Source organism: Sarcophilus harrisii, chromosome 2 (genome assembly GCF_902635505.1).
Source record: "Sarcophilus harrisii chromosome 2, mSarHar1.11, whole genome shotgun sequence".
NCBI classification, from domain to species: Eukaryota; Metazoa; Chordata; class Mammalia; order Dasyuromorphia; family Dasyuridae; genus Sarcophilus; species Sarcophilus harrisii.
Window position 1 is genome coordinate 140505812 of NC_045427.1, and position 21100 is coordinate 140526911.

A 21100-nucleotide genomic window follows, 5' to 3' on the forward strand; every position below is an offset into this window, starting at 1 on the left:
CATAGACTGTGCCATCAAGTTGAAGGGGAATCATGCAATCCTGAGATACTAGTATGAGACCAGGAAAGAGTGGGTAGTTATAAGGGTGCTATAACTTAGAGGTGCTATATATAGAGATGGGGAAAGAACTGGGGAAAAGTGCTCACCCCAATCAAACATTGAGTAGCTTTCTATTTTAATGAATGAATCCTGCTAATTAGGTGCTGAGTTCTGTTATTTTACCATTGCTAAAGGCTAGAATTGGGGGGGTTTTCAACATCCTACTGAGTACTCTCTAAATTCAGTGCCTCTAGCTACTATTTCCCCCCCTCTCCCCCCCCCCCCCCGTTAAGAAGTCTTTCATGGCCTGGGACAAAATCTGAAACAGAAAATGAGCTTACAGCCATCCTCAGGATTTACCATGGGAATCCACAGGCTAAGGAGGTTCACTTCTTTTCTTGGACCAAAGTAGCTTCCTATCAAACATTAACAAGCATCTTGGCTGGGAGGTTTAGTAGGAATCACAGCTTCCCAGTAACCAAAGACCTTGTCTACTGCTTCTAAAGGGAGAGGCAACAGAGCCTGCCTGGCAGAGCTTGGGTTTCCTTTAAAAGCAATTCATTAAATTCAGAGACTGAAGGGCGACAGGAAGCTCTACCCACTCTGGGTGGACAAGGAATCATATTGCAGTCTTTACTGGCTGAGGGTCAAAAACATGCCGGCAGGGAGAGCTCCTCCGATAACTCTTAGGCTGGGTCTCCTCCCCATCAGTTTGACTTATTGAGTCAAAGTCAGGGAATATCAGAACTGAAAGACAGTGTGGTAAAGTAGATAAAGTGCTAGACTTGGAGTCACAAAGATATGAGTTCAGACATTTAGTAGCTATATGACCCTAGAAAGACCAATGACCTCTGTCAATAAAAAGTTATTATAAAAAAGAAAGAAAGAAAAACCAATGACCATCTATGAGTGTCAATTTTCCTATCTATAAAACGGGAATAATGACATCTTTAGTGTCTACCTCATAGTGTTAAGATATAAATGAGATAATGTATAGAAATGGAGATAAGCAGAGAAAAATTCTAAAACTTTGTATCCAGCGCGACTGAACCTGGCAACAAATAGCAGCTACTAGAGACCAACAGGGAATCCATGTGTTATATATAAAAAGAAACAACAACAACAAATAGTGCATTTGTGTGGTTGGGGAAGGGAGAGAAAATTGGAGCATTGTTGAAATCAAAGCTGTTGTCAACTCTAAAATAGATTGTTTTATTGATTTATTTTAGATAATTAAGAGCAGCTATACTAAAATCCAAGAAGACTGATAAGTAGACATACAGTAGGATTATTTTCTATAATATGGACCAAATTCATCTTTTCAAAAGGATATGACTTGCAAATGGAGGATAGGAACAGGAATAAACATTTTTAAAAGTTCCTACATGTGCCAGATACTGCGTTCATGTTTTACAAATATTATTTGATTTGAATTTAAATAACAACCCTGGGAAGCAGGTGTTAGTATGGTTCCTTCTGATGAGGAAACTGAGGCAGAGAAGAATTGCTCATAGTAAATTCCTGAAGCTGGATTTGAATTCAGGTCTTCTTGAATGGAGGCTTAACATTCTATCTGCAGTATCACCTGGCTACTTTATGTGTAAGAGGAATTAATGAGTAGAATTCTTGCTCAATAGGAGATGATGGGGTACAGGGGTTCAGAAGCACTAAATCCCCAAATATATTGGGGTCCCAGGGCTTTCACCAAATTATGAGTGCAAGGCTTGAACTCCAAAAACATTTTGGGGGGCTTCAGGTTGGTGTCACAAGGTGTCTCAAAAGAATTTGTAGGTTTACCAAATAAAGAGGCAAAGATTTTATTATATTGTTGGCAGCAGGCTAAGTTTCAAAAGGGAGTTTAGCAATTAAGAAGGAGAATGGGCCAAATTTCCAAGTGGAAGTTGTCATTCACAAGGAGGGGAAGATGCCATAAGTCAGGCAAAGTTCCTAGAGAGCTTGCTGTCATAAGGCAGGCAGTTTCTAATAAACTAGCCATTGTGATGCTTAGTAAGCAGGCTGATTCTAAAAGGAGTTTACAAAGAAGTGGGGTAACAGTAGGTTCTTTTATAGAAGAAAAACAACCTCAAGGGTTGACATGCATGGTCTTCTGACTGGATACAGTAACTTTTTTTTACAGTAACAATTTTGTCAATGGAGGAATTTGCAAGGGCAATGTGCAATGTTGCAATGGGCCCTTCCCAAAGGTTAATTTAAATTCAACAAAAGCTTTCCTCGATAAATACCCATTCCTATGGCCCACCTAGCTATCAAAGACCTGGGGATTTTTGTTGGGGTCTTATTCCCCCTATCCGAAAAGTACCTCAATCAATCAGATGAAATTATGGCCATGATCCCCATATGGGCCATTGTTAGACCCTAATCAAATGAAGAGTTCCCTTTGGGATACAAGGATCTCCTAGTCACTAGGAGTAGTGGTGTGGTATTGTTGAGGCTGGAAAGGAACCCTAAAAGGTTGAGGTTATAGAAGGTACCTTCTATCTTTGAGGTGTCTTAAAAGAATTTGCAGGCTTGAACCCATTTCCAAATCAAGGGGGCAAAGTTTATTGTAATTGTAACATCAGTTGGAAAGGTCTAAATTCCAAGAGAATTTACCAAAGAAACAGAAGCGAGGAGAGACATTTATCTAGTTGTTAAGCTAATTTTATGGCCCAGAGGTAGAACCAAGGAGTGTCTCTGGAATTTGGCTATCACTTATTAACAGATTATCCATCTGACAGTCAATAATGAATTTAGGAATGATCTATTCACTATTGTCTCAGGAGTTTGATTTGTGGGACTATCCTGAGTCCAAAAGACTTTAGAATCAGATAGTTAGAACACTAATAGTATTCTTAGATCAGAGGGCTGGGCCTCAGGATCATAGATTCCAAAACCAGAAGATCTAGAATCACTGACATTGTTAGAACAGAAGCCCCCTAAGATCAGGGTGGTCTAGATTAGTGGCTATAAGAGAGTTGTTAAGAATCCCCTTTAAATCGGCCTCAGGTTTTAAGAATGAAAGAATCACTCATTCCTGAATTATTAGTTGCAAAATGAAAGTTTATTGTTAGAAAGAAATCAGCTTAGCCAGAGACTGACTTTTATACTGACAGATCTATTGGAAAATGGAGTTTTGCACTGAGAATGCAGTTCTCAGTGGACAGAAGGTCCTGGCAGTAAAGGGAGCTACCAAGGTCCATCTGCCAAAGAACTTTGTTGAAGGAAGCCATTATATTGGATGTCTTGGTGGGGGCTGGGACAGCCTGAGCAGGTCAGACGCAGTGGGGGCTAGTGGGTGGAGTCCCAAATTGGCTCATCTACAAGCTGGGTTTCAACTTGAGCTAGAATTTGAATAGAATAGATCGTTAATTGAATAGGGTTGGAATTCTTTTGCTAAGGACTAGAATCAATTCCACCTAGATTATGAAACTGTCTTGTTTCCCTCTAGTGGGGTCCCTCACTGAGGCAGAGTTAAAGATTTTCTCCTTCAAGGATTTTTAGAGTTTCAGGGTCCCTTCTTCAAGGGAACCTTAAAAGCAATACCATCTCCCCTAGAAGCTATATTATATCAGTATCAACCACTCTTTGATAGCCTATAAAGAAAGCTCACTTCTTAAGGATTTGCTCTTGGTTTTTTCATTTTGTCTTCTTCCAAAATTCAGTAAAAGGGGTAGGATTTCTCTCCTCCCCATCCCTTAATTCCCATTTGCATTCTTCCACGCGTTCCTCCCTATCCCAAGGTGATTTATTTAGTAACAGCTGAATATTTGCCCATAGCTGAAGTGTTTTCAGGAATACTCTTCCTATAGTCCAATCCTTATTGTAAAGATCCTGGCAGATTTTGAATGCCATAGGCAATGTAATCTCAGAATCTAATTTTCTAGTGGAGATGGGATATTCCTTAACTGCTTGAGCTTTGGGGGTAGCCTCTTGGAAAAGAGTGTCTGGTTTGGGAATCTGGACACTGGACCTCGCACAAAGATATGATTTCCTGAGACATCATGCTCATTGAAGAAGGAAGAAAACAGTTTCATATGGTTCCTGAGCTCCTCAGACAGTGCAGTAAGAATGGAGTCTGCCTATTCAGCAATCTCTAAAGTAGGTTTACCTACTGAAAGGAGTCTAAGCCACAAGACAATACTACATGTCTTAGAAAGATTTGCATGATTCTTTGAGCAAGAGGAACTCACTAGAATGAAAGGGTTTGGCCTGAAAGCACCCCTAAGTTCATTTCTCCTGGATGGGGGGAGGGCATTGAGGTAGCTGGTGGGGTGAGCACTTATGCTTCTTTGGGGCACTTAGGTGACATAGTTGACAGAGTGCTAGGTCTAGAGTCAGGAAGATTCCTCTTGTTCAAATCTGGCTTCAGATACTTTCTGTGTGATCCTGTGAATGGGACCAGGTGAAGATTTCTCAAAAAGTGTATGAAATGGAGTGGGTCAGGCGCTAGGCCTAAGCTTCAGGAAGTCACGTGATCCCTATTCTCAGAGATCTATAGGGCAGGAAAGATCAGACCCTAGGTCTAAGCTCCAGGAAGTCCATGCCCCCCCAGGAAGTAGACAGCATTACTGACCATTAGTCAAGGGTCACTTCCTTTTCAGTTAATCCAAGTCTTTTATTATTTAAACAAATTCACTATTTCCAGCTTGCTAGGCCAGGCGACATGGTGGGAGATGGGAGCTGAGAGGCTCGGAGTCTGCTCAGCTGGAGTGCTTGGGCCTCCCCTTCCAAGAATCCAATAAATGCTTCCTGTTTGTATCTGAAGATGCATCTGAGTAGTCATTTTGTGTAAGGGGGTCTAGCACCCATTCCACACACTTTGGTAAATCACTTATCTTGTCTGCCTCTATTTGCTCATCTATAAAATGAGCTGGAGAAGGAAATGGCAAACCACAGCATCTTTGCCAAGAAAACTCCAAATGGGATCAAGAAGAGTTGGACACAACTGAAAAAATGACTGAACAACAATAAAAGATAAATGATCAAAAGGTATGATCAAACAATTCTCAAAAAGGATTGCGGAGCAGTTAGGTGGCATAGTGGACAGAACACTGGCCAAGTCTGAGGATCAGCCTCAGACACTTACTGTGATCCTGAATAACTTAACCCCAATTGCCTCCAAAAAAGAGAAAGAATTGTAAATTATTAACAACCATGTGAAAGGAATTTTCAAATCCTTGATAAGAAAAAAAAAAAAAACAAAACTTTCCAAATCAAAACAATTCTGAGGTTTTGCTATAAATCCAGCAATTTGGTAAAGATTATCAAAGATGGTAATAGTCAATATTGTAGGGGTTATAGGAAGACAGATCCAGGAATTCACTTTTGATATAGATGTGAATTGATCCAACCAATCTAGAAATCAATTTGGAATTATGTGAAGGAAATGACTAAATTCTTCATACTCTTTGACCCAGATTCTACTGTTAGATACATTCCCCAAAGAGGTAAAGGGCAAAAAGAAAGGCCCCTTACACAGAGAGGCAGGTAGGTGGCAGAGTGGAGAAAGCAAATGGCCCTGGAGTTAGGAGGACCTGAACTACAAATTCAACCTCAGATACTTACTAGCTGTGTGATCCTAGGCAAATCACAACTCTGATTGCCTCTAAAAAATAATTTATGTCAGCTCTTCTTTATGGAAACAAAGCAGAGACACATCCACTGGCAAAAGAAAAAACAAATTGTGATACCTAAGTGGAATGTAACTATGCTGAATAACACCATAAATATGCCTACAAAGAGAAGCTTGGGAAAATATATGAATTGATGTTAAGTGAAGTAGGCAGAACCAGGAAAATAACAGATACCGTAACTACAACAATGTAAATGAAAGTAGTAAAAACAACAAAAGCAGAAATTGTAATGGTGTGAAATTATAATAACCAAATTTGGTCCCACAGAAAAGATATGAGATACTTCACCCCACTTCTTTCAAAAGATGGGGGCCTATGGACATGGAATATTGCATAGAATGGCAGATTCTTTAAATATGTTGATTAATTTTCTCAGTTTTCCCTTACTTTTTGTTATAAGAATGGATCTCTGGTAAAGAATAGGGAAGAAAAACATTGTGAAATGTAGAATACGGAAGTGTATTGGGGAGCAAATATGCATGATATGTGCCCACAAAGAATATTGCACAGGCAATAAGGCCTAGGCCCTTATTGATCAGCACTCTCCCACCCTTTTCATCACCCTCTTATACCTGTAGGAGTAGGCCAATGAAGGCCTGATTGTCCAGTTATATAAAAACAGAAGATACAATAAAAATTTATTTCTTTTTTAAAAAGCTAGTTCTGGGGGCAGCTCGTTGGCATAGTGACCCTGGGCAAGTCATTTAACCCCCAATTGCCTCAGCAAAAATAAATAGGAAGAAAGAAAGAAAGAAAAAGAAAGAAAGAAAGAAAGAAAGAAAGAAAGAAAGAAAGAAAGAAAGAAAGAAAGAAAGAAAGAAAGAAAGAAAGCTAGTTCTGGCTCCTAAGTCCAGATTCAGCATTAAGAAACCAGATATTTCTCTCTCCTTTTTTTCCAAGTTTATTTTATTAAAATATACAGTGACTGAATATCAAGTAAGTATTGTGAACAGGAATAGTCTCCTCTGGCTGCAAGTGAGGAAGGTAGAGACACCAGAGTCAAAGCTCCTGCCAATCAGACATGCAGCCATGCCTTATACTACACACACACACACACACACACACACACACGCACACACACACACTAAGGAGCATCTTGTGCAAATCTGTGGTCTGGGTCTTTCACTCAGCAGCGGGAGCCCCTGGGGAGAAGGACCAGGGCTGAAGAATTCCCAGCAAGCTGTGGCTCCTAGAAGACAGATTGGCTCGAGAGAGAGAGAGAGAGAGAGAGAGAGAGAGAGAGAGAGAGAGAGAGAGAGAGAGAGAAAGGAGCAGAAGGGGGGTTGATGAAGGGAAGAGAACGCCCAGAGTGTGAGAATGACTGAGAGAGCCCCACTATGGTGAGGGGGAGAAGGACTCAGAATGTGGACTAATGTGACCTAGAGAAATGACAGGAAAACCTGGGTTTGTGTTGGTGAGAAAGGTAACAAGAGGTTGAACTGAGCTCAGTTACTGAAGTCCCCTTTGGGATACTCTTTCCCCTGAGCGTACATCAGGTATGAGGCCTAGAAGGGCTGTGCTTTGAACCAAAACTACTTGTCTAACCCTCAGGACCACCATGGCCCTGAATTTGGTGTGGTGAGCACAGAGCCAGGCTGAGTCCAGCGGACAAGAAGTAGGGATGGGAATCCCCCTGCAGTCAGGGAGAACTGGCAAGACATGGGGGCTCCAAACTGATGGGGCTGAGGCCTGAGTGGGGAGGAGAAGCTGTGCAGTGATGGAATGTATCCAGTTGGAATGTTCTTTGGGGGTGGTACCTGTGTCCCTCACACCATAAGCAATTTTGATTCCTCATTGTGCTCCCTTGTTCCTAAAAACCAGATGCTGGCTCTGGTATCCTGTGGCACCAGCCAAGATCCTCTTCCTAGGGAGAATGATCCTTCCACAGATGCTGGCTCTGGTATCCTGTGGCACCAGCCAAGATCCTCTTCCTAGGGAGAATGATCCTTCCACTTCCCATTGGGTACTTGATCAGAAATCACACTGGCTGGTTTTCCTTGAGGTCATTCAGCAATAGACTGTAATTCCCGCAGCAATCCAAATTATTTAACACTAAGATAGCATTAATCAACCTTTAAACTTACAGAGCCAGGTGGAGAATTTAAATGAGTTGTGTATAGCCTATATAAACCCATATCCAATCCTCTTATGTTTTGGGGGTAAAGGGAGGAATTAAGGGTTTGTTTGAATAACTTCTCTTGAAGGTTTCTGGCAACATGATCTCCAGACAAACAGTGCTCCTGAACTCTATTTTTTTTTTTTTTTCTAAATCACACTGCCATCCCCAAAGCTGTAGGTGACCAATCTGACTCTCCAGGTCAATATAAATGTGGAACCTGCCTGGTTGTCTCTCATTCAGGAACAGGGAGTTTGTGCTTTGGAATGTGCTACGAGGGGAAGCAATTGAGTTCCCATTTCTCTGAGATGCAGGACTCATTCCAGGAACTCTCCTTCTTACTTCTCCCAGTTGCTGGGAGTGGGGTGGGGCAGGGCAAGGCAAGGGAGAGGAGGGCACCAGGACAAAAACTAAATAAAAACCACCAGGGAAAGAATGGGACAGTCTTCTCTTAGAAAAAGAGAGTATCTAATAATCAGCCTTCTTGGTGTTGGCCAAGTTCCCACTTATGGGGCTGCAATTAAGGCTTGTGCTTTTTGAAGAGGGCCAATTAAGTCATTGTTGTAGGTGAGGGTGAGGGGACTGAAGGTCTCATAGCTGTCTCCTTTGGGCACTAACATTTGGCTAGCCAGATAATTCTCTAAATCTTACAGGTATGTGCTTCTTTATTCCTGGGGAAGGAGATCCCATCCTTCCAGCAACCCAATCCCTACACCAATCCCTACACCTATCATAGCCTCCCTCTCTCTGCCAGAGAAGACAATCGTAGACCCCAATCCCCGAGTATGGAAGGATGGGTCTTTCCTGGGGTGATAGAGTGGATAGGACACTTCTCCTTGCAGGGCTGGATGGATCCCTCATCCTTTTGTCAGGAGCATCATGGTTTCTGGCTCACAGGTCTCCTCTGCCTGTCCAGAGCGTAGCAACTATGAAATTCCTATTTTCTTATGTGTTTTTAATCTGTTATGAGTAATTACCAGAAGGCAGGAAAAAAGCATGCAGTGAGCTTTCCTTTTCAACCAAGATTTGCCCTGCCCCTCCTCAACTTCCTGAAGACCTCCCAGAGAAGCAGATTACTGCTCCCTTCTTCATGCTTTCCCTCTTCGGAACCATGAAGCCCCCAAATGGAGGAAAAGCCGGGCACCTCTCCATACAGGGGGATAATGTACCCTGAGGGCTGATCTGGAATGGAAACATACAATGGATTTGGAATAAGAAGCCTCAGACTTGAATCCTGGCTCTGCTATTTACTAGCAGTTTGTCCTTGGTCAAATCACCTGCCTACTTTGGGACTTAAGTTTCCTCACCTGTAAAAGGAGAAGGGTTGAATTAAGTGAACCTCCAAAGGTTCCAAATAGCTCTATGATCCATCCTAATTAGGAAGAGGAGGAGAGAACTCTAGGGATAGCTTTGACCCCTTAATGCAGGGTTGACAATTGTGTCTCAAGAGCTGCAAGGCTGGAAAAGGAGTGTGTGTATTTAATCCCATGACCTCTAGGGTTGCAGACAAACTGATGGCCTCAGGGAAAGAGGTAAATATCTCTAGTGACTGCTATCCTCTGTGGGAATTTAAGCCCTTTTCCTGGTAAAATCCAGTTGTCTGATAAAATTGGGGAATACTTCTCTACAGTGGCAAAAAGGATTATAGATTCTTTTTTGAAATGTGAAAGTTTCAACCCCCCCAGACATATTTCCCCTTGGGAAAGTGTACTGGATGGATGATACTCCATTACTCAATAAGATAATATCTCCTAGTATTATTTTTAGGAGATTTTGGTACATGTGATACTCAGCCCAGATCCTCCCCCCTACCTTTCCCCTTTTTTTCCTTCCTTCCTTCCTTCTTTCCTTTCCTTCCTTCCTTCCTTCCTTCCTTCCTTCCTTCCTTCCTTCCTTCCTTCCTTCCTTCCTTCCTTCCTTCCCTTCCTTCTTTCTTTCCTTCTCTCTCTCTCTCTCTCTCTCTCTCTCTCTCTCTCTCTCTCTCTCCCTTTTCTGTCCTTCTGTCTCTTTCTCTCCCTCTTCAAGCCTAGGGGAATCTTGTGTATGTGTGTAGCAAACTTTTAGACTTTTGTTGTTTTGTTGTTTTTTTTTCTTCTTTTTTTTTTGTAAATTAGTTTAAAAAAAACTTCTTGTGATGGTGGTGCCTGTTGGTGTGAAGGTAGCCTTCTGAGGCAGAGGCTGGGAAAGGTGGCAGATGAATGCCTCTTCCTTCTAGATCACATTCTCAAATAACTGCATGGAACTCATGATGTTTTCATCCTATTTGGAGTAAGAAAACAATGGAAAAAGGGGACATTGTTAGGAGTAAATCTGATATGACAGTAGAATTCATTGTAAACAGAGTTTAGGAATAGTTATAGAAATGATAACAGTGATTAGGTAATTTAACATAAATCAATTTCATCATAAGAAAATGTAGATTAAATGGAGTTTAGAGTTTATTAGGTCATGTGAGGAGGGGAGGGGCTCCCTGCATAGAACGGGTTTTGAGGCCAGTTGATATTGATATAGAGAGAGATTTCTGGTGCTCTCTCCACCTTTTTAAGATTTAATATTTTTATTTCCCCCACTTAGATGTAAAATAATTTTTTATATTTGTTTTTAAAACTTTGAGTCCCAGATTCTCTTTCTCTCCCTTCCCCATTAAGAAGGAACATGTGAAGTTATATAAAACATTTCTCTAAGTCATATTGTGAAAAACAACTCTTTCCTCCTCAAAACAAATCCTCAAGAAAAAAAAAAGTATACTTCATTCAGTATTCAGATACAATCAGTTCTTTCTCTGGGTTTAAATAGTATTTTTCATCATAAGTCCTTCAGAGTGGTCTTGGATCATTATATTGTTGAGAATAGCAAAGTCATTCACAGCTGATCATTCCACAACATTGCTATTACTTTGTACACAGTACATTTCACTTTTCTTGAGTTCATGGAGGACTTTTCAGGTTTTTCTGAGAGTATCCTGCTCTTCTTTTCCCACAGAACAACAATATTCCATCTCAATCACACATCTGGTGACCTTTTCTCCAAAGATCTGTCCAATATCCCAAGGGTCATAGTCATGAATAAACCGTGAATAAACCACTTCCAAAGTAACTGTGTCTGATCCTATATACAAATCTTTTCTTTGCCTGAGATTGCATAGAGGAATTGGAAGATTCTGTGATATCAAAACTTTCTTTGGTGCAGAGGCAGGGGCAGGGGAAATAGCAATGGGCCAGGAAGGAATGTCAAACTTGCAAGACTCTCTAAATAATCCCAGAAAATCACTCCAAATGGGATGAACTAGAGCTAGATGAAGGGCTAGGAATGGATCCATATCTAAACTATTGAAGTTCTAAGTGAATCACAACATTCCTAGGTCATTTCCTTACCTAAGAACTGCTTATTAATGTATCTTGGACGGAGAAGAGACAGAATAGAGGCTTTCTGAGGACTAAAAAAGGTGCCCTGAAAACTTCTCAATAGAAAGATAGGGGTGGGGAAGAAAAGAGAAATCTCCAAAATACTCCTATTTCCCTGTATTCCCCAAAGGGGGAATTTCTAAGCAAGTAGAATCTAGCTTCTTGCTGTGCTTCTGTCTAGGCTAAAGGGGGAAGGAAGCTTACCTTTTGACAAGTCTCTAAGAATTCTTCGATGGTTACCACTCCATCTTGATTCCTGTCCATTTTCTGAAACACATGCATATCTGTCTTGAGAAATAAGTCAAATCCAGGAGCAATCTTCCAATCATTCCTTAAACTAAGGAAATTTAGTCAAGTCTTTCCTTGCTTCCTTGTTTCCTTGCTTCCTTGTTTCTTTCCTTCCTTCCTTCCTTCCTTCCTTCCTTCCTTCCTTCCTTCCTTCCTTCCTTCCTTCCTTCCTTCTTTCTTCCCTTTCCCTCCCCTCCCCTCCCCTCTCTCTCTGTCTCAGTGTTCCTTCCCTTCCTCCCTCCCCCCTTTACTTTCCTTCCCTCCCTACTTCCCCTCCTGCCTCCTTCTGTCTCCCTGTTTTTGTCTTCATCTCTGTCTCTTTGTCTGTCTCTGTCTGAATCTGTCTCTATGTCTCCCTCACTCCCTCTTTCCCTTCCTCTCTCTTCCCCTCTCTCCCTCTCTCTACCTTTTTCCCTCTCCCTCCCTTCCCCCTCCCAATATTATTAAGAGCCTACAATATGAGAGCATTCTATTAGGTATTCATTTAAGTCTATCTGAAGAACATCCTCAGGCCTAAATCCTTCCTATTGTAATTGATTTCACATTTTTCAAAGAGGTACTAAATACCATATTGCTAATTTTAAAAGATATTATCCTTTTCTCAGGTTGCAAACTCTGGAGACCCTGGCTTTCCTGGGCCACTCTCCCCAGCACTTTCTTCCCATCCCAATTTAAAGTATTCAATAATGCCTCCTCTCTTCACTTTTCTATCCTCTGGTCTGTCTCCCACTTACCGCCTGCCCTCACCCCCAGTTTTTCCTGCTCTTCAGCCTCTCTTTCTCAGGACCAATTCTAGGTAATAAGAATAATGACTCACATTTTGTATTCTATAAAGTGCTCTCATATTTCTTATTTAACTTTACCTTTCAGAGCAGTAATCTGAAATAGTCAAAGCAGGTTTTATTACCCTTATTTTCCATTTGAGAGATCTGAGCCCCACAAAGGTTAACAAACTAGCCTGTGGTTCTATAGCAAATCAACAGCTTCACTGAAATAAGAACCCAGGATTCCCTTAAGTTATGACTCACTCCATCTCCAACTTGGAAGGTTCAACTTACTTTTCACCACCCTTCCTGCTCTTATGTGAAAGTTAGTTTTCAAAATATTTCCTATTTTTAAAGTTTTATACATTTTTTAGAGCTGAAATAGACATTAGAATCATCTGATCCAAGACTCAGAGTTCAATGACTAGGACCAAGACAATCAAAATGACTTGTTTAAGATCACCCAGATATTTAATGGTAGAGCCAGGATTGGATCCTAGAGCTTATGACTCCCAGGCTAGCATTTTTTTCCTTAACATCCCATTGCTTTTCATGAAGTTACTTCCAAAGTCTGGGGACCAAAGAAAGACAAAGGGGGATAGACAATGGAAGGGAAGTCTCCATGTCAGCAGGTAGCAGCTCCCTACAACATTCCAAGTGTGATAGACTTGGGGTATACCTGTCCTTACCTTCAGGACAGAAATCACACACTTGGCCCCTTCACTGAGAGACTCACACTCCTCTCCAAGTTTTCTGATTTCTGGCTCCATCACATTTCCCAGAAGCTGGGACGTACCTGGAAGAACCTTTCCACGTGCTCCAGTGGGGCTTCTTCCCTCAGGATGGGGTAAGTGTGACGACCCATCATGTCATAAATGGATTTCATGATGGCCAGCATCTCCTAGGATGGGGAAAAGAATAATGGTGAGGTCTGGGGCATCCTGGGGACTCTCATATATTGGGGAGGAGAGAATAGGAAGTCTGGAGAGCTAAGAAGGGACCTTCAATTAGGGATTGTTCCAGGGTTTCTGGTAGGATTCCACACTTCCAGAATTCCACACTTTCTGCAACAGAAGGGACAATGGCAAGGGTTCTTTGGGCTTTCACCAAAGTTACAACCCCTCCAAAGGGACAGTCATTAATAGCCTTTCATCAGTCCTGCTATTTACTCTTCTATTATGTTCTCCTATACCTAGGGAGTACACTTGGCTATCCTGTCTCACTAGGAGTAAACAAAAGAAAGAGAGCCCTATTTTTCTTTGTCCTATTTTTGATGTTCTTTCTGGGTTCATAATCCATTTATACTAGAACTCTTCCACGTGATTTAGCCCTTCAGAGCAGTGTCCTTTATGAAACCTTTATGAAAATTATTAAGCAATTGCAAGCACTAAGCTAGGAGTCAGCAGTGAGTTCCAAGTGCTAATGAGGAGCTAAGCAATGACAGAATTTTGGTGGGCCTTTTGCATTTATGAAATACAGGAAAACAGAGAAGAAAAAAAAGGATTTGAAGTCAGAGGACTTGGCTTCAAATACTGACTCTGCCATTTCCTACTTTTAATCTTAAGTCACTTAACCTTCCTGGATCTCAGTTTATTCATCTGAAAAATGAAGGGGCTGAACTGGATGACCCATAAGATTCCTTCTGATTGTAAGATCAAGAGACTTAAAACTACTGACCTCTGGGACTGCTCAATTCAATTCAGATCAAGAATCATCTGCCATCTACTTTATATATGAATAAATGCTCAAAGTTAGGTGCCTGACAGAAGTAATAATAATAATAAAGCTTTTGATTCTTGACCACTTGTTTTGAAAGGGTGCAGCTTCCAGGGGAGATGTAGCAATAATCCTAAGGCTACCTGGTCTTGGGAGTGATATAATTAAAAATGACATATTTCTTCCCCTAACTTCTACAGGAGATGTAGTAGTAATCCTAAAGTCCCTTGGTCTTGGGAGTGCTGAAGTTCCACAAATAAAGCTGGCTGTCAGATAATACTGTTTTGGTCAGTGATAAAAGTTTCTGAGACAATAATGAAGTGATACCAGACCACTCCTCAAACACCTATAAGCCATAAAATTAGCATATGAATGACATGAAGTACCTGGTCTCTAATTTTTTCCTATAAATTCAACTTCCTGCTTCTTTGTTAACTCCTTTTTTGAACTTAACCCACTGTAATAGCCATTACAATTATAATAAATTTTGCTCTTTGATTTAGAATGGGTCAGAGCCTCCAAATTCTTTTGAGACACTAGTCTGTAATCCCAATCTTTTGGAGTCTCCTTTGAACCCCAACAATTTGAGCCTCCCAATTGCCCTGTGAAATGTGTAGTGCCAGTATTTTTATCCCCATTTTGAATTCAAGGAAACTGAGGCTTACAGAAATTAAGCCCAAGGTCATATGGCTAATATATCAGAGCCAAGGCTCAAAATTCAGGACTTCTTGTACCACATTACACTATAGTATTCAGTAGAACACCACTTCAATAATATAAGGATCTGTGACTGATGTGGGCACTCTACCAAAACTGATTGTGAGTCTTCTATAGCTTCTTAGGTGGTTAAGAGATCATAGAAGATGACCTTAAAAGCTCTTTAATATAATCCCCTTCCTCCATTAAACAGATAAGAAAACTGAGGTTGAGAGAGGTTAAGTGACTTTGCCCTAAGGTGACTTAGGGCAGAATTACTAAATGTTAGAGGCAGTATCTGAACTCAGGTGTTTTTGATTCCAAATCCTGCACTTTTTGTTTCCATACCGTTTGTCACCAAGGGATGCTAGGGCTGAAAAATTCACTATCCTGCAGCCAATTTAAAGATGAGCTGATTTGGATTTTGATATAGGCTGGTCTTTGGTTGACAGGACAAATACCACAGCCTTTAAGTTTGGGAAAATCCATCAGATCTTCTCCTCTTCTGGCATAGCCTTGAAGAACACCAAATCATCTTTATAAAATGGCATCAGAATAGGAATTTATCCAACGAAAACTGAATAAGGAATTAAAAACTAAAGCCAAATAATTCATAACTCCTACTGTCTTATCCCAGAAAAGAACCCAAAGTAAGCCAGGGATTCAGAATCAATCAAACTGAGACTCTAAAGCAGAGAATCTCCTTCTTTAATAGAAATGGCCATTTAAAAGAAATCACCTGTCTCACCTTGAATTTGGGCCAATCACAGTCCAGAATTTTTACACCTGCCCTCATTCTATTGACCAATGTAAATGTTTTTAATCCCTCTATTCCCCACCTCCCATTCTTTATCCCTTGTAAACTGGTACCTCTTTTGTGATGTATCCATCCTTGTTAATATCATAGAGATTAAAGGCCCATTTCAACTTCTCGTGGACTGTTCCTCTAAGCAAAATTGAAAGCCCCACCACGAAATCCTGTCCAAAAAAAAGTACATGGGGATGAAGGCAGCTGGATTTTGTTAATAAGGGATGGCAATAATATGGGGCTAGAGAATGGTTCTGTGATTTCACTGATATTACATGGAGAATTCTCAGATGAACAAATTCTTTCTACCAAGGTAAGTCAGCACCTTCTCCGAAACTGCTTATTTTAGAGAGTTGTCTAGAATCCTGAGAGTTAAGGTAACTTTCCCAGGGTCACACAGCCAGAATGTGTTCAAGATAAGACTTGAACCCAAATTTTCAATTCTATCTAATAATAAAATCATCATCACAACTCGGAAATTTAGACTAATTTGGATGTAAAAGGATAAATACAATTTTTATTATTTTCAGGTCTAAATAATAACTAGCACTAAGCTAACAATGGCTTGATGAGGAGAGATCTTACAGGACATGCTTTAATGAACAGGGCTAATTTATTGAGCAAGCATTTTTATGATCTGCATACTAATTCTGAATACTAAAAAAAAATTAGAAGAGAAACAAATCAAATCTTTCAGAGCTTTTTTTGAAGGGAAGGGGAGGTGAATTCTAAGCCAAAGAGGGATAGAAGACATTATAAATCAAAAAAGAATAGAGCAAAAGATAAAATAGATGATTTTGATTATGTGAAATGAAAAGCTTCTGCACAAAGTCAATGCAACCAGGATAAGAAGAAAGGTAGTGAACTGGGAGGAAAAACCTTTTGTATGAAATATTTCTAAATAAGCATCTGATATCCTTGATATAAAGATAACTAACTACATAAGAGACCACAAGTCTTTTAGGAAAAGGTAAGTAATCAGTGTCTGAAAAAATACTCAAAAGAAGAGTTGGAAACAATAAAAGCATGTAAAAAAATGCTCTAAAGAAAATGAAAAACCTTAAGGTTTCATTACATGTATAGCAAACTGTCAAAAATAACAAAAGCCAAGAATAGAAAATCCTAGAGAAAACATATAGAAAGATAGGCACACTAATGCATTGTTGATGAAGCTGTAAATTAGCTCAGCCACTCTGGAAATCAATCTAGAATTATGCAAAGAATTGACTTACATACCTCTAGCCTTTGATCCAGAGAAGGCAATGTTAAGTATATGTCCTAAAGAAGTCACTGACAAAAAAGACCCCCTAACCACCAAAATATTTGTAGCAGCAATATTCTTTTGTGGTGGTAAAGAACTGGAAACAAAGTCAGCATCCATCAATTTGGAAACCAGGTAAACAAATTGTGATATATAAATGTTAATAAAACATTACTTCACTTTAGGAAATCATGACTATGATGAATACAGAAAAGCATGGAAGGACTTACATGAACTGATGTAAAGGAATCAATATACACAAAACTACAACAATGTAAAAAGAAAGAATACCATCACCACCAAAACAAATGAAACGGAGTGCCATGAAATCATAATAATGATCTAACTTGACTCAAAAAGAATGTTAGAAAACATTCCTCTCTGCTTCTTTGCAGAGTTGAGGCACTATGTGTGTGAATCATGATATATAATCAAGAGTTTTTCAATATGTTGATTAGTTTTGTTAAACTATTTTTGTTTCTTCTTTTAAAAAATTCATTTGTTAAAGGAAATGGCTTTCTGGGAAGACATGAGGCAAAGAATATACAATGGAAAATTTAGAAGAATTAAAACAAAAGATATCAATAATTTTTAAAAGTATAGCTAGTAAAATGTTCCTTAATTTTTTAATTCCTTCACAAGTGAAGTAAGGACTATACTTATAACAGGAGCTCCTAATACCAATTTTGCTTCTCTCTGAAATTCCCTAGTCCATGTAGGTAGGGAATGCATTAAAGAGAAACACACCAGAAGACAGCACATAGTAGGTGCTATATAAATGTTAATTATAAATATTGCTATGATTAGCCACTTAATAAATGCTTATTGATTAATTATTTATCAGTAACATATCCAAAAGGGCTATTACTATTCCACACTGACTACTACTGCTCTGATGTGCCCACACATGGAGCACCAGGCAATAAGAGTGATTGTCAGGTCTGGACTAGCATCACCCATCTGAATTATAATAGCTGAGTTGCTTTCCATTTCTTCTCCCTAGATAAAACTTCTTGGGAAAGTAGGCCTTCCCAACATAAATTAAATTCAACATTTACGAAGCATTCACTGTGTACAATGTACCACTAAACAAAGGCTATTTAACACATACATAGAAAATCATAATGGAAGGGACAATGTGATAAAAATAAAAAAATGCATATAAAGTGCTCTAGGAAAATCTAAACCTTTGGGAATTCAGAGCAACTGCTGGTCTGTTCTAAGCCATTTCAGATTCAGACCTCAGTATATCTAAAGTCTAGACCTTCATTTCAGGGAATAAGACATTTGGTAGGTGGGGTCTTATGTCATACACAGGGTTTTCTCCTATGAGTACCTCATGCTTGAGGTACCATCTTGAAGTGGTGCTTTCTTGAAATGAGGCTCTGGGATGGATACAGAGTATGAGTACATTTCTGCCATTTGAGGACCCAATTACCTACTTCTCAGTCACTAGCATATTCCAAAACTTAAAACAGATACTCCCCCTTTGTGAATCAGAGACAATGGCTCCTATCAACTAGTTGCTTCCCATTCTAAGATAGGCAAATTACTAACTCCCATTCCCCTTATCACTATACTTCAGAATCACTGTCTTCTGAGTTAAAACACCTCTTCCCATACTTCTATTCCTATCTACCTTAGACTTGTCTCCATATAATTTACTACCCACCCATTCCATTGCACTCCCTAGAAAGTTCATGATACTATTAATCAAGCTTCCCTGTAATCTTCACAACACATTCTTTTCCCCCCTTTTCAAGATGTTCACTAAGCATTCTTTTTCTTTATTAAAGCTTTTTTATTTTCAAAACACTTGTATGTATAATTTTTCAACATTAACTCTTGCAAAACCTTGTCTTCCAATTTCCATCCCTTTCCCTCGATGGCAAGTAATCCAATATATGTGAAACATGGTAAAAATATATGCACAACACATTCTTACATCATGTACAAACAGAAACCTGGCTCTCCCCAGGAGACACTACAACTCTGGCTTTCTCCTTTAGAAAGGATGATTTTTTTTCCTTCTGTTTCTAGCAATATGTTAATTGGATTTAAATGGGGACAGAGTTGCAAAAAAGCCATCAGCCTCCCTTTCTCTTCCAGAATCATTCAAGTCCAACAGCAAGACAAAAATCAAGATTACTGATGATGAAGTGGAAGACTTTGATATTTTCAATGCCTGATCAATCTCTAAGAGCACCACAGTGCCTTTTTTAGAAGCAATGTGACAGAAGGGATACATATATACCACACCCTCATTTTCTGAATTGTCCTTATTATTCACCTGCTTCTCTTCTTTTAGCTTTACTCCATTCAGCTTTATCACCTAGTTCAGTTTAAAAGTTTTTACTTTTACTTTTACATTTCTTTTTTCCAGGAGTTCAGAATCTAGTTCTTTTTTCATTCTACTCCCTCTGTCCTCATATTGGAACTACAACATATATATTGATGCCCCCTTGATATGCTCAGTTTTGACTGCCATTACCATCATCTTCACTTCATCTTAGTCACACAAGAATCTTTCTATTGCTCCATGATCCAAAATTCTGAAAATGCTCTATCCAGTCACAATATCCTATCCTACTATCTCTCTGCTTCATTCCTCCTAAATCTATTCCTTAAGCCCATCCTGATTCCCAGTCCTTTTACTCATCTCTGTTCTCCCATTCCATCACCCCTTCCCTAGCCTTACTTCCAACTCTCTTCAGTATTGGTTATCCTTGAATCCCTTACCACCTTGTTCTATTGCCAGTCCTGTCTGGCCAAACGCCAATGCTGGATTACTCTTACTGTCTGCCTCCTTCTCCATTCCTATATGTTCATTTGTTACTAAAAGTCTTCTTTTCATTGTTGGTGCAGAGAAGAAAAGGAATCAAGCAATTAGGCAATTGAGTTTACTACAAATGTAATTTATCCAATCTCAACTGGATCCTCCTGCTGCACTGAAGGAATATAAATACACCTGCCTCTAGCTATTTCTAACTCATTTATTCAGAACTCCTCCCCAATGGCAAAGTCTATCATTTTTATAGCTTGGCTTCTTAAAGCATCATACCCCAATACAAAAGAAATTATAGATTAAATACAATAAATGGAATTAAATAGGTTGTTTCAGGAAGTTAGAATGTATGTATGTTGGGGGAAGGGGAGAGAGAAAAAAAAGAGAGACAGACAGACAAAGAGTTCTGTGATTACAATAGGATGAAATCCCAATCGGAAAATGCAGACCAATGCAAGTCACCACTTTCTCTGCAATTTATTTATTTATGATCTTAGATTGTCTGAGGCAATGATGATTTAAGTAATGTGTCAGACATAGGACTTTAACCCAAATCCTCTACGGTTAGCTGTCTATTTTGCCATACTGTTTCTCTACTGTATCTATCTATTATACACACTGCCTGAGAGGCAGGCTGATGTAGTGAGCCAAGAAGACCTGGATTTGCATTCCTCATCTGTGATATACTGGCTGTATGACCCTGAATAAATTCTTCCCACCATATATCACTTGCTGTTTAATACATGTCTGCCTTCGTTACATTCTGTTATTCAGTTACTTTTCAATTGTATTCGATTCTTCATGACTCAATCTGGGGTTTTCTTGGCAAAGATACTGGAGTACTTTTCCATTGCCTTCTTCAGCTCATTTTACAGATAGGGAAACTGAGGCAAACAGGGTAAAGTGATTTGCTCAGGGTCACATAGCTGGATTTGAACTCAGATCTTTCTGACTCCAATCCAAAACTCTATCCACTGTGTCACCTGGCTGCCTTTGACCTATTCTAGGCATCTGTATAAGCTTACAAGTTGCAGAGAATGTGTTATCCTACATGGGTAAGGGGAATTTCCTAGTGTGGGAGTGCTCTATACCAATTAAATCGGTGTTATTTCTACTTCCCATATATGTACATACACATACACACACTTATTTATACACATATATGTGTATATATGTATGCATGTGTAAAATTTTAACAGAGAGAGCAAATGACTCCACTATGAAATCTCCAAACAAGTTCTAGGTCTCCTGATTCCCAGGATAATACAGGGTTCATTCCTCTACTTTACCAATGTTACTAGATGAAAATGTGATAGTATCTCCAGAATGCCTGGAGCTGGCTGGTAGTACTAAAAAAAAAAATGTTTTTACAGCATTATTGATATTGCTATTATTAACACTGCCACTAATCCAGAGGTTTGTCAAGTCAAACATGCTTGCTTTTCCTTCTTCCCGTTAGCTGCCCTTGAACCTCAGAAAGCTGAGTCTGAGGCAGTATCGATCCCGAGACTCTCAGTGAGGTTTTCTTCTCTGTGATGTCTGAGCTTTCAGCTGTGACTATTTTTAGAGACCCGGAATCCACCAAACCAG

The 21100-nt window shown here is 39.6% G+C and overlaps 1 protein-coding gene across 3 annotated transcripts in view; it reads right to left on the bottom strand.

The window, feature by feature from the left end:
• Nucleotides 1–9845: 9845 nt before the first annotated feature.
• The window catches only part of KCNIP3 (potassium voltage-gated channel interacting protein 3), a 154081-nt gene continuing 142826 nt past the window's right edge, over nt 9846–21100 (bottom strand). For all 3 annotated transcript variants that reach the window (XM_031950957.1, XM_023494812.2, XM_003758105.2), the window contains 4 exons: nt 15527–15634; nt 13041–13145; nt 11397–11459; nt 9846–10047 (listed from right to left, as the gene is read on the bottom strand). In XM_031950957.1, coding sequence (XP_031806817.1) covers nt 10000–10047; nt 11397–11459; nt 13041–13145; nt 15527–15634 — 324 coding nt within the window. In that variant the 3' untranslated portion in view covers nt 9846–9999. The remainder of the gene's footprint in view (nt 10048–11396; nt 11460–13040; nt 13146–15526; nt 15635–21100) is intronic.